The following is a 13,059-nucleotide window of genomic DNA, read 5'->3' on the forward strand; positions in this document are numbered from 1 at the left end:
CAAGACCAGAACCTCCTCAGGAGCAGTGGAGTTCGTTTACTGTTGCTAGGCTCTCTTCTCCTTACAGGTAGTGACTTCCTTGGAGAGTGAATTTTTATTTGCGAGTGGTTATCAATTGGAGATCATCTGGGTTAGGGATGGAGAGAGGAGTCCACTTCTTTGGGCCCTAGGACCTTATCTGGTGACGATCCATGCAGGCCCTGTTCAGGCTGCCTCAGTTCTCCCAGTTCATGTTCATCGACCTTTTTTGATTTAGAGGGCCTTGTCTTCTTGGTGTTCTTCATCCCTCTGGTTCTTAATCTTTCTGCCTCGGCTCTGAGGGGAGGAATTTGATAGACATCCATTTAGGGCTCACTGTTCCAAGGTCTCTCTCTCATGCTCTTCTGTATACCTTTTCTCTCTCGTTGTTTTTTTTTTTTTGTTTGTTTGTTTTGTTTTTGTTTTTTTTTTTTCAACACAGGGTTTCTCTATGGAGATCCACCTGCCACTGCCTCCCTCGTGTAAGATTAAAGGCGTACTCTAACCTTCACACTTCAGTCCGGAAATACTTCTCCACACTGCACAATGTGGTTCTGTAGCACTATATACACACATTCTTTATATCATGGCACCAGACATCATATAGTCTCTGTACAGGACATCTATCCCAGAGCTGAGTCTGTTCGGGGCAAAAACCAATGACTTACACATACTTGAAGCCAGGTACGCTGTGGGACATAATAAATGGAACTTGAGTTAAACTTGAAACGTGATTGTGGTTATTGAGGGTTGAGGATTTGCAAAGTCAGTGGGGAGGCCCTCCACACCTGAGCTCTAAGTTACCAGAGCTGAGTCATGGAGTGAGAGTGAAGTCACTGTGAGGCCGAGGTTAAGTCATAACAGTAACACATGTAGGCAAACTGACAGGGAGGACAGTAAGGGGGAGCAGGTCTAGGGGGATCTCCACGCGGGGGTGGGGCAGGAAAGGCATTCAGCAGCAGGCCCCACTTTTAAGCTTCTCGCAGGACCTGTTAGGGAGAGAAGATGCTTAATAACTTGTAAGCTAGGAACCAAAAGCCCAGTTACCCCCAAGTGCCGCAAGGCCACGGGGCCTCGCAGAGTCAACTGCCCCTTTTAAGTCATTTCAGTCTTCTGAGTACCATCTTTTAGACCTGCACAGTGGGACAATCCAGTCATCGCGGCCATCATCAGATCCACAGGACAAGGACCTCCCTGGACCTTCCCAGCCGAAAGAGATGACCCGCGCCGTCTGAGCACGGGCTATGGGTTTATCTCATTCAGGCCCACGCCCCAGCCTCAGGGCCTAAAATCCTCTCTCGGTCCCTCACAGCGGGAGCCCTCCGCTCCAAGCTCGCGGAAGGCACGGCCGGAAGGGGCGGCCCTACGCCCGGCGAATCCTTCTCGCCATGGCTTCTCGTGGCGTCGTTGGCATTTTCTTGCTCTCTGCTCTCCCTCTCTTGTGTCTGGAGCTCCGGCGCGGGATCCCGAGTCTCGGTAAGTGTTGCCTTTCCCCCTCTCCGTGCTCACAACTGGGATGCTTTCACCGGAGTGGTGCGTACCTCCGTGCGCTTTTGACTACAATCCCCAGAATGCATCGCGCCCGCCCCTCTTCCGGAGCCGCCTCCATTTCGCGGGAAAAGTTCTATAGACCTCTAGCCTTGGTCCGCTTGGAAAGGGACCGGAGTGAGAATTGCGGGGAGGCTTATGAACTGCTCCGCCTCAAAGAGTGATGAGAGGTGGAAATAAATAAGCTGAAAACACGAAGGTCTTCAGGGCATTGAGACTGAACCTTAAAATCAAGGAGCCATCGCCTGGGAAAAGGGAATGTTTCCGGCGAAGGCCTTGTGTCAAGATCAAGGAATGGATGAAAGGAGTCCCCAAATAACATTTATTAACTCCTTAGTGTAAGTCAGACTCTGTTTGCAATCTCAATCTCCACGACTGCCATTAGGACTTATAGGTACTGTTAGCTAAAACAGCTCTCCACCCCAAAGCGGGGACGAGTTTATTTTGGAATCGACCCAAAATGCCCATGGTCTGGGAATACAGGTTTAGATAGCTTCAAATCCTGTTCCATGGTACCATAAAGTCTTTATAGTAACAGCCAGAAATATCATAAAGCACTTCAGATAGCTGTCGGGGAGATGACTTAACAGCAACGTGTAGGGAAACCTCTCTCAGAGACCTCAGATGTTCACAAGGTTCCGAAGTTTTGGGTTGGTGGAAGTTTGTGGGCTAAGTTAATATATTGTGTAGGTTTCGTGTGATAGTTGTAGTCATTGACTACTAAGAGGGCTAAAGCCCCTTTATATTATATATATATGTATATATATATGTATATATATATATATATATATATATATAATAGCCCATAATAATTTCTGATTAGGCTCTGGACCTGCAACATTTGAACCACTCCACAGTCTAAAAAGTTCTTATCATTTAATCACCTTCTGCAGAATATACAATTTAAGGGGAGGTTTCTTTGGGGATACCTGAGTTTACAGTCCTGTTAAAATCTTTACATTTGAGAGCACTGTGGTCTGTTGAGGACGGCTAGTGACTAATTGGAGGTGGTTTTGATTTTTTTCTTTAAAGATTAATTTACTATAAATACATACATACAAATATACACACACATATAATATATAATTATATATATTATATACATACACTATAGCTGTCTTCAGACACACCAGAAGAGGGCATCATTACAGATGGTTGTGAGCCACCATGTGGTTGCTGGGATTTGAACTCAGGACCTCTAGGAAGAGCAGTCAGTGCTCTTAACCAGTGAGCCATCTCTCCAGCCCTGATTCTTTTTTCTTTTTTCTTTTTTTTAGCCAGGGTTTTTCTGTGTAGCCCTGGCTGCCCTGGCTGCCCTGGCTGCCCTGGAACTCACTTTATGGACCAGGCTGGCTTTGAGCTCATAGAGATCCATCTGCCTCTGCCTCTCGGGTGCTGGGATTAAAGACATGGGTCACCACCGCCCTGCATAGTTTTTCTTTGTGTCTTTTGAGTCTTCAACTAGCTTAGGTTAGCCTGCATCTTGAAGCAACCTACTGCCTCAGGCTTCCAGGTCGTGGGAGGATAGCTGACAGCTAGGTAACTCAGAGTTTTTTTAAAGGGCCATCCTGTGTGTAGAATGTTTTGGAAGGAAGCTATTAGAGAGCGTGGTGAGGCAAGCTACGGTTTGCTGAATGAGAATGAATTGTGGACAGAGTCGGGTAAGGTGAGGTAGAAACAAAAGACCTCACAGATGAGTAGTTTCTGTGTCTGCCTCCCTCCTTAAGCATGTGTGTGTATGTGTGTGTGTGTGTTGGTGTTGGTGTTGTTTTTCGAGACAGGGTTTCTCTGTGTAACCCTGGCTGACCTGGAAGTCACTTTAGACCAGGCTGGCCTGGAACTCAGAGATCTGTCTGCTTCTGTCTCTCAAGTGCTGGGATCAAAGGAGTGTACCACACTGCCCAGACTTTAAAGTTAATGTCCAAGGTAAAGTTCTTTTTCCTCCAGCCTAACTCCTCTTCAACCAAGAGTCAGGTGCCCTGAAATATGCATGAGACAAGAAGTGAAAATAAAATGGTGTTTGAAAAGCTAGACTGGGGGCTGGAGAGATGGCTCCCTGATTAAGAGCACTGGCTGTTCTTCCAGAGGACTGTTATTCAATTCCCAGAACCCACATAGCATCTCAAACCTGTCTGTAACTCCAGTTCTGGAGGAAACCAACACCCTCACATAGACATGCATACAGGCAAAACCAATACACCTAAAATAGAAAGAATAACTAATTTTAAAAAGCTAGAAGTTTTAAAAATGAAAAACTAGAAACCATTGTGGAATCAAATGTCAGGGCTTGGGTTGTTTGAATACACTTGGCCCATGGAAAGTGGCACTATTAGGAGGTATGATCTTATTGGAGGAAGTGTGTCACTGTGGAGTGGGCTTTGAGGTCCTATGCTCAACCTCTGCCCAGTGCAGAAGAGAGCCTCCTCCTTCCTGCTTTCAGATCAAGATGTAGAACTCTTGGTCCCTACAGGACCACGTCTCCCAGCGTGATAACATACTTCCCACCATGATGATAATGGACTGAACCTCTAAAACTGTAAGCCAGCTCGAAGTAAATGTGTGCCTTTCTAAGAGTTGCCTTGGTCATGGATCTCTTCACAACAATAAAACCCAAACTCAGACAAGGCTAAACCAAGCAAAAGAACAACAACAAACCCCCCAAAACTCGCAGAGGATACATTTTTAATCCTACTGTGCATGTCTTGCCTCCAAACTGAGCAAATTGTTTTGTACAGACTGATACTCCTGCTTTATTCTATGGTATTTTTAGACAGGGGTTCTCTGTGTAGCCGTGGCTGTCTTGGAATTCTCTTTGTAGACCAGGATGGCCTCGAACTCACAGAGATCAGCCTGCCTCTTCTCTTCCTCCCAAGTCCTGGGATCAAAGGTGGCTAGTGATTCTGTTTAATTAATTAATTAATTAATTATTTTTATTCTAATTCACTTGAGCTCTCAGAACAGTATAAGAAGCACTGATAAACACATGAGTAGTAATTTTATGTGTAAATGACTTGAGTAAGTGCTGGAAACTAGAGAAACGCACAATGGTGGAATTCAATTGAAGAATTTGGCGATTTGGGGGCTAGGCGGAAGTCTATAGCTCAGTAGAGAAACGTATTCTTAGAAGGCTGGTGGCTGAGCCCCAGGGCCTGGTAAGTAAATAAGCAAATGACATTTGGGTTGGCAGGGTGGCTTCACTAGTAATGGCAGTCACTGCCAAGCATAATGACTGGAGTTGGATTCCTGGAACCCACGATAAGGGGAGAGAGAAGAGAAGAGAGTGAAAAGAGAGAGGGGCGGAAGAGGAAGGGAGGGAGATAAACAGAGAGAGACAGAAAGAAAGAGAAGTTGATTCTTGGTAATTGTCCTCTGACCGCTTGTGCAGTGAGGGATATAACAAATACTTTAAATTATTTTTCTGTTATTTTGATGAGAATGACTAAAAATAGAAGTGGGTTTCACAAGATATTACTCTTAATCTTATTTAGAAGCAAACCAAGTTTTATGTTTTATTAATGCTCATAATATTTATTTATATGCAGCAGGACATTGTGGGTTCCTAAAACAGGGTGTTTCTTCTAGAACGATTTCCTGACGGTTTGCAGTGACCACCACCATGTTGAGTTTTAGGGCCCTAGAAGACTTGGGAGACCAAACAGGAGGCTGTGCCACTTAGCATTTAACTCCGCTTTCTATGCAGACAATCCGCCATTTATTATTAGCATCGGGGGAGAGAAAGTTTTTTTAGGAAAACTGTTTAATTACATTTTTTTCTTTATAAGGAATTAAAGATCTCATTTTGCTCAGTGGCCGGGTATTCCTACTGCTGGCCCTGCTTACGATCGTCATTTCCGTGACCACCTCCTGGTTTAGCTCACTTAAACCTCCCCAAGTTCATCCGAAAGGTAAGTTTAATGCTTGTACTACCTTAAAAAAATTTTTTTTTAACTCAAAAAATAAAAAGTAACCTTTTCTACTCAAGTTTTTCTTGCTTATTCTACAGCAAGAACTGTTTTATCACTAATTTATCATATGTAATTTCAAGTGGGAGCCTGTTCTCTCCTTCCACCATATGGGTTCCAGGGATGGGAACTAAGGTCATAGGTTTCTCAGTAAGTGTCTCTACCCACTGAGCTATCTACCAGCCTTGGAAGCTTTAAAAGCCCTGTAGGGAGAGGTGGTGGTGGGAAAGAGAACTGGCTGCTCTTCCAGACGCCCTGAGCTCTAGTCCCAGCACCCACATGGGTGCTGACAACTGTCTGTAACACTAGATTCTGGGGATCCGACACCCTCTTCTGGCCTCCATGGGCATGCATGCATGTAGTACATAGACATACATGCAGACAGAACAGTCACACACATAAAATTTAAAACAAAGCAAAAAACAAAACAAAACAAAACAAAACAAAAAAAACCCCAGTATTGTACTTGGCTTTCTAACAGATTACTTTTAAAACTCCCAGCTATCCTTAAATGTTATTAACAAAAAGCTTCCCAGTAATGAATTTGTGGTTTTTTTAAATAATTTATTCATTTTTATTATTTTATATTTTTATGTGCATTGGTGTTTTGTCTGCCTATGTCTGTGCGAGGGTGTCAGATCCCATGGAACTGGACTCACAGGACAGTTGTGAACTGTCATGTGGGTGCTGGGAATTGAACCCATGTCCTCTGGGAGAGCAGCTGGTTCTATTTTTTTTTTTTTTTTTTTTTTTTTGGTTCTTTTTTTTCGGAGCTGGGGACCGAACCCAGGGCCTTGCGCTTCCTAGGCAAGTGCTCTACCACTGAGCTAAATCCCCAACCCCTCAGCTGGTTCTCTTAACCCCTAAACCATCTCTCCAGCCCTGGGTTTTGTTTTTGAAGGTAGGCTCTGCAATAACTCAGGGTGGCTTATTACTCACTCTATAGCTGAGGATGACTTCGAACTTCTGATCCTCCTGCCTCCACCTCCCGCCTGCCGAGATTGCAAATCTGCACCAGCATAGCTAGTAGTTTGTGGTGGTGGGGATCCAGCCCAAGGCTTGGTGTGTTAGGCCAGCATTCGCTGACCAAACTGCAACCTTAGCCTCTGTAATTTATTGCTTTTAAAATGTAAGTCAATACAAGGAATAGTGTAAATGTATAGCCCTTTCACCTTAGCCATGCAAAACATAATTGCAAAGGATCACTCAACCCAATACTGTATGGCTCTGTGTGTGCTTTGGGGATTCCCAGTCATATAGATTTCTGGCTTTCTCTGCTTTGATCGTTCATACTTCAAATGACTCAATTTGCATATTCAACAAAAAACACTGTCTTTTCCATTAGGAATTTCTAATCTAATAAAACCTAACAATATGTTGCTATCAAGAAGATGGTTTGCTGCTTGGGAGCTCCTGTGGTTTGCTGTTTTTAATGTGGAAATGTGCCCTCCACAGTCCTGCCTTTGTAAATTGTTCCTTTGCATTATTTGGGTGTGAGTCAGTCACATGACTGATTTATGGCTTGACAGGTTCTTTGCTGAGCTGTGCTTGTCCTGCCTCCACTGGGGTGCCGCAAGCCATTCAGGGGAGGCAAACACAGTCTATAATGGGGGTCCTCAGTTAATATTTTTCCAGGGTGGGAAACAACGGAGCCCTGATTCCCAGTCTCCTGTGTACCCAGACGCAGCTGGGGTGCCTCTGGGAGTTGGGAATAGGGGTCCCAATTGGCACTTCCCCTCAGAATACCATGTGCCAGGGAGGAAGGGGACGGCAGAGCCCTGGAAGGGGGGCTGAACCGGTTTGGTTCCAAGAGAGGGGCTGGGAGAGATTTAGGCTCAGCTCTTATGACAGCGAATCCCTCCCACCCCCATCCTTGGTGAAGAGATGGTCCGTGCTTTTTCAAACTGCTTTATTTGATGATGCATGAGAACACATCTACTTTACACAGAGTGAACCAGGGATTAAATACCTTTTACAGGAAGGAATTGGAAGGGAAGCTTAGTGACTCTCAGGCCTATCTTGACACCTCATTAGCATGGATTTTATTAGCAGGGTTTTATGCTCCCTGACTGACTGTCCTCTCAGTGGGATGTCACATGGTTTGTTGCAGAACAGGTAAAGGGAGGTAGAGGCAGGTAGGGTGTGGCCCCATTCTTACTGTTCTTAATTCTGAGATTTATGGGGTTTGGGTACACTCAAAGCCTTACCGGATCTCTGCCTGGTGTCTGGGTCCACCTGCCCTGCAGTTCTTGGCATAATCTTCACTGAAGGCGACATAGCATAACATTAAAGCTGTGTCTAGGTTAGGAATGTGGCACATGCTATAATCGTAGCGTTTGGGAAACCAAGACAGGAGGATCCCCAGTTTGAGGCCAGCCAGGACTACATAGGGAGACCCTGTCTCCAAAAAAAAGAAGTTTGTTATACACAATAATATCACAATAACATACAATGTTAGTGAATTGTTCCAGTACAGCTTTTATTATAGGTTCCATGTGCACACGTTTATTGTTATTGTTAATGTTACCTCTGTTATTGTTTAGTGTGTAGTGTTCAGATCTAAAGACTTGTTCTCAGAGAAAATATAGTTGGTTCGTTAGAATTAAAAGGTACTTCTCTGTTTTTGGATTCAGAAGGAGAAGAAGAGAATGCGAAAAGACAAAAACTCGCGAGGGAGAGGCAACAAGAAGCCCAGGGTGAGAAGGTGAGGCTCAGCCCTTGAGGGCACTGTGGGCGCTGTGGGCACTGGTCCCTCACTCTCTGCGGTGAGCAGTCACTGGTGTCTCATCCACACTACATGTGAGGAGCTGGAGGGATGGCTCAGCGATCAAGAGCACTGGCTGCTCTCCCAAAGGTTCTGAGTTCAATTCCCAGCAGCACATATGGTGGCTTATACTGCATATGACAGTTCCTTCCCTCCTTTTTTGAGACAGAGTCTCTTGTGTTGTGAGATGACCTTGACTTTACAATGTCATTGAGGACAACCTTGAGTGCCGTTCCCGCCTCCACTTCCTAAGGGCTGGGATTACCATACTCAGTGTTGACCCTTTAATTTACAATAAAAAACCTTATTTATTACATTTTATTCACTCTTCATTCATGGGTCTGTGGGACGTGTGTGGAAAGAGTTGGTTCTTTCCCTGTCCCAGGGTCAGGTGATCAGACACGGGGACAGGTGCCTTTACCCACATGGACAGTTGTACTTGCCCTGGCCACTGTTGTAGCAGCCTGAGTGCCGCTACGGAAGGTGTGTGCCACCATTCCCAGAACATCCTTGTCTTCTGCGTGCAATGTTTTTTTATTATTTCGGAGTCTTGGTCACTGTTCTGTTGCTGCAAAGAGACACCATGATTCTAGAAGAAAGCATTTAATTAGGGGCTTGCCTAGTCCCTGATCGTCATAGCAGGGAGCAAGTATGGCACAGTTGAGGTAGCTAAGAGTTTTATTTCCTGGTCCCCAGGTAGCAGGCAGAGTCAAAGTCGCTGGGCCTGGCTTGGACTTTTGAAACCACAAAGCCTACCTCCAGTGACATGCTACCTCTGGCAAGGTCACACCAGCTAAGGTGACTAAATGCTCAAATATATGAGCCTGTCTTAGGGTCACTATGGCTGTGATGAAACACCATGACCATGGCAACACTTATAAAGGAAAAGAGTTCACTGGGGCTGGCCTACAGTTCAGAGGGTCAGCCACTGTCATCATGGTGAGAGCACAGCATCGTGCAGGCACAGGGAGAACTGAGGGTTCTACATCCTGATCGGCAGGCAGCAGGGAGAAAGAGACACTGGGCCTGGCTTGACTTCTGAGAAATTCAAAGCTCCCCGTCCCTCCCCACACACATCAAGGCTTCCTTGTTGAAGGATTACACGTCCTAATTCTGCCAGTCCCTAGTGACTAAGCACGCAAATATATGAGCCTATGGTGTGTGTGTGGGGGGCATTCCTGTCCAAACCAGCTTGAGTTTCAAACCTTGTTCTTGATTTGTAACTTTGTAGACAGCGGGAGCTACACAGAAACGCTAATGTATAGTAATCACACATTTTCACTCCACCAGGCCAGCAGATATATACAGAATGTTTTAAAGCCTCAGCAGGAAATGAAGTTGAAAAAACTGGAAGAGCGGTTTTACCAGATGACGGGGGAGACCTGGAAGCTGAGCACCGGCCACAGACTGGAGGTTAGGGCGCTCTGCTTGTGTACTTGGAATCCTGTTGTTGGTTTCCTGCTGGGCGTGTGTGTTATGCCCAGTGTGTGTGTGCGTGCTTGTCCATGTAGACACTCTAGAGTTAGTGTCCAGCGTCTTCCTGTATTCTCCTTTGTAGATTGTGTCTCCCACTGAACTCAGAGCTCACAGTTTCAGCGATGCTGGCTGGACAGGTCAGGGCCCTGATCCCCGTGTCACCTCTGGCACTGGAGTTACAGTTACCACCACATAAGCTGCAAATGCTTTCCCACCCAGCCCTCTCCCCAGCTCCCGTGTGTCCTTCAGATGTGTTGCCAAGGCCCACATTTGTGCTCATGTTTCCTTGTATGTGTAGTTATTTGTGTGTGTGTGTGTTTGTAGTTGTGTGTTTGTAGTTATGTATTTGTATGTTGTTATGTGTGTGTGTTTGTAGTTATTTGTATGTGTGTAGTTATTTGTGAGTGTGGTTATGTGTGTGTGTATGTGTAGTTGTGTGTGTATGCATGTGTATAGTTGTGTGTGTGTGTGTGTGTGTGTGTGTGTGTGTGTGTGTGTTTGGTAGGGTTTTGAGTCCGAGTCTCGCTGTGGGACTCAGGCCAGCCTTGAACTCACTTTGTGGCCTCCTGCTTGCAGCGACTCTCCTGCCTCTGCCCCTTAGTACTGGGGTTGCAGGCACCAAGCATCAGTTTTATTCTGTGCGTTTGTGTGAGGTGGTTAAGAGACCATTTATTCCTGTGGTAGAGAATGTGTTCTTTGAGAAAACTACTGAGTAACACTGTCCTGAGCAACTTCTCATCTTCGCTTAAGTAAAATATTCAGATATGCAGAAAAATAGACGTATTTATTTTTATTTCGTGCGTGAGTATTTTGCTTGCATGTATTTATGTACTCAGAAGAGGGTGTCAGTCTCTTAACTGGAGTCATGTGGTTGTTAGCCTTCATGTGTGGATCGGGAACAAACCTGTGTTGTCCATGGAGCAGTGAGTGCTCTTCAGTGCTGAGCCTTCTCTCCAGCCCTAAGCTCACATCGCGTGGATCACGCCCGGCTCTGTTTCTAAAATCACGGGCCTGAATCCAGTGTTTTCATTTGGAAGTGAAGGGTTACAATCTAAGTATTTATACTGAGAAACGGGATATCCAGGCTTTCCAGGTTAGAGTAACTGGTGACAGGTTTATATTGAGGCCATTTTTTTTTGTGTCTATTGTGTTTCCAGCTTATAGAGCATCTTATGTTGCCTTGTAAAGGAAGGAAAGGATCCCGTAAAGGTGTCAGGGTGTGTATCCAGTCTACAAGGCCAGTTCTTACCTGTCTTAGACACCACCCAGCAGTCAAGCTGGGCAGCACACAGTGCCACTGCCCTGCGTTGTCATGTCCTGGGTATGTGTGACATGTGTGACATGTGGACCCAGGACGAGGCCCCAGGGCATCAAATGTGCCCTCTGTCGCTCTCCACCTCATTTATGTAATTTTCATCTTATTACCCTGTTTGTGTGGTGTTTTGCCTGCCTGTGTGTCTGTATGTACTACAGTCGTGGCTGGTGCCCATAGAGGTCAGAAGAGGACATTGGCTCATGTGGAACTGGAATCAGTTGTGAGCCGCCATGGGTGTTGTGAGTCAAAACCAGGACTTCTGCAGAAGCAGCCAGTGCTCTTGACCACTGAGCCACCCGTACCTCATTTTTGAGACACTGCCTCTGATTGAACCTGAAGCTCTGTGCTGTCACTCGTTAGCTGGCCGGTGAGTCCCTGGGGTCTGCCTGTGACTCCGGAGTTACAGGGACGCCCTTCCATGCCCAGCTGTTATGTGAGTGCTGGGGATTTGAACTTAGGCCTCTCTGGTGTTGGAGTGAACATTCTTATTATGAATGACACTTTATTTGGAGCGAACATTCTTAACGCCCCGAGCTAGCATGTCTTCAGTTTCTGGGCCAGTAGACACGAGTAGGCTGATTTTACTTTCGTTTATTTTTGCTTTTGAGATGAGGTCTTGCCACACTCCCTGGGTTGGTTTCCACCTCCTTGGCCCAGGCGTCCTGGAGTAGCTGGGACCACAGGCGTGTAGTTCCGTGTACTGCTGAGTTCCAGTGTGCAGCACTGTATCCCACTCAACAGGCAGGCTTTAGCCTGACTGGTGGATTCGGCAATGGCCCCAGAGTGACTTAGTTATTAGTACTGCTGTCAGAGGTGGTTCGTGGTGTCACAGCAGCCCAGGAACAGGGCAGACTGTTGGCGTGATTGTTCTGAGGCTTCCGTGAGAATCGTGGTGTGAGAGCTGAATTGGATCTGTCAACTCCAACCTGTCTACAGTGGGCTAGCCTGGGCTTCACTAGTGAACTGCTTGGTGTTATTCCTGTTCCCCGTGTTCCTCTCACACATTTTTCTTGATAAAGGAAGGGCCACTAAACCCCAGTAAAGTGGTGACCATTCCAGTTCTGTGAAGAAGGTTCTGAAAACGTTAGAGCGAGGAAGGAGTTCCTGAGCGATTAAGTCTGTTCTAGAAAACTCTGCATTAGTGTTGGCTTGATATCCTTGGGAGGCCTGCTCTGTTCTGGGGAGAGATGTGAGGTGGACCTGGGGGAGCGGGAAGCTGAGTGGGGTGGGAGCAGTGGAAAGAGGGGAAACTGTTGGTCGTGATGTATTTATTGTATAAGAAAAGAATAAAAATTAAAAAGACATTCAGCATTAAATTTTTTTGCTGAGCAGGACGTTTAGTGAGATATGTGAGGTGCTGTCATGTCTTTGTGATCAAGTGCTTTAGAGGACAATAAAGAACTTCAGTCTCACAGAGGTTAGTCCCTGGTGGCTAGAGGGCATAGTGCACTGCTGTGCACTGGAGAAGGCAGATTCAGGTTGTGCTCTAGGACATGGCGTCCACGGACCTGTGGGCAACCCCACCTCATCTTTCCCCACTTCCCATAGGTCATCATATTCTGGACCTGTTAGGGCCCATTCCCTGGATCAGAAGGGTTTTATGAGTTGCTCTCAGACGCGCTCTGAGGCGGGCTTTACTATTCTTGTGGATGTTTTACCTAGGTGGAACCATGGGAATAGATAAGAGTGTAAGGAGCAACCTTTGCACTTCCTGGAGTGGCTGCTGTTTAGAGGCTGATTACCTTGTAGGCTGGGTCTGCACTGGGGAGCCTAGATGTTTACCAGAACCGTATACTATGGTTATGCTTAGCTATGGATATTTTGGAATCACATCCTGAGACATTCCTTTGTAGGCATGTTGTTGTGTGACTTCCTGGGGAGATAGGGCACCATTCACAGACCAAGGAAGTGATTCCTCCCATGTCTAGCTTGGTGAGTCAGGGAATTTACAGGTGTGCAGGTGAGGGGGTACTCAC

At 46.0% G+C, this 13,059-nt stretch overlaps 2 protein-coding genes across 2 annotated transcripts in view; both read left to right on the top strand.

Annotated features, from left to right (window-relative positions):
- The window catches only part of Erich1 (glutamate-rich 1), a gene marked incomplete at its 5' end in the record, with an annotated part of 52,793,804 nt that overhangs the window by 35,782,969 nt on the left and 16,997,776 nt on the right, over positions 1–13,059 (top strand).
- The window catches only part of Ubxn8 (UBX domain protein 8), a 22,269-nt gene continuing 9,210 nt past the window's right edge, over positions 1–13,059 (top strand). The window contains 4 exon segments of one of the 2 annotated variants that reach the window (NM_001106086.1): positions 1–1,494; positions 5,349–5,471; positions 8,162–8,232; positions 9,583–9,705. In NM_001106086.1, the coding sequence (NP_001099556.1) occupies positions 1,407–1,494; positions 5,349–5,471; positions 8,162–8,232; positions 9,583–9,705 (405 nt within the window). In that variant the 5' untranslated portion in view covers positions 1–1,406. 2 annotated transcript variants of the gene reach the window in all.

This window comes from Rattus norvegicus, chromosome 16 (genome assembly GCF_021556685.1).
Source record: "Rattus norvegicus strain SHRSP/BbbUtx chromosome 16, alternate assembly SHRSP_T2T, whole genome shotgun sequence".
In the NCBI taxonomy this organism is placed as follows: domain Eukaryota; kingdom Metazoa; phylum Chordata; class Mammalia; order Rodentia; family Muridae; genus Rattus; species Rattus norvegicus.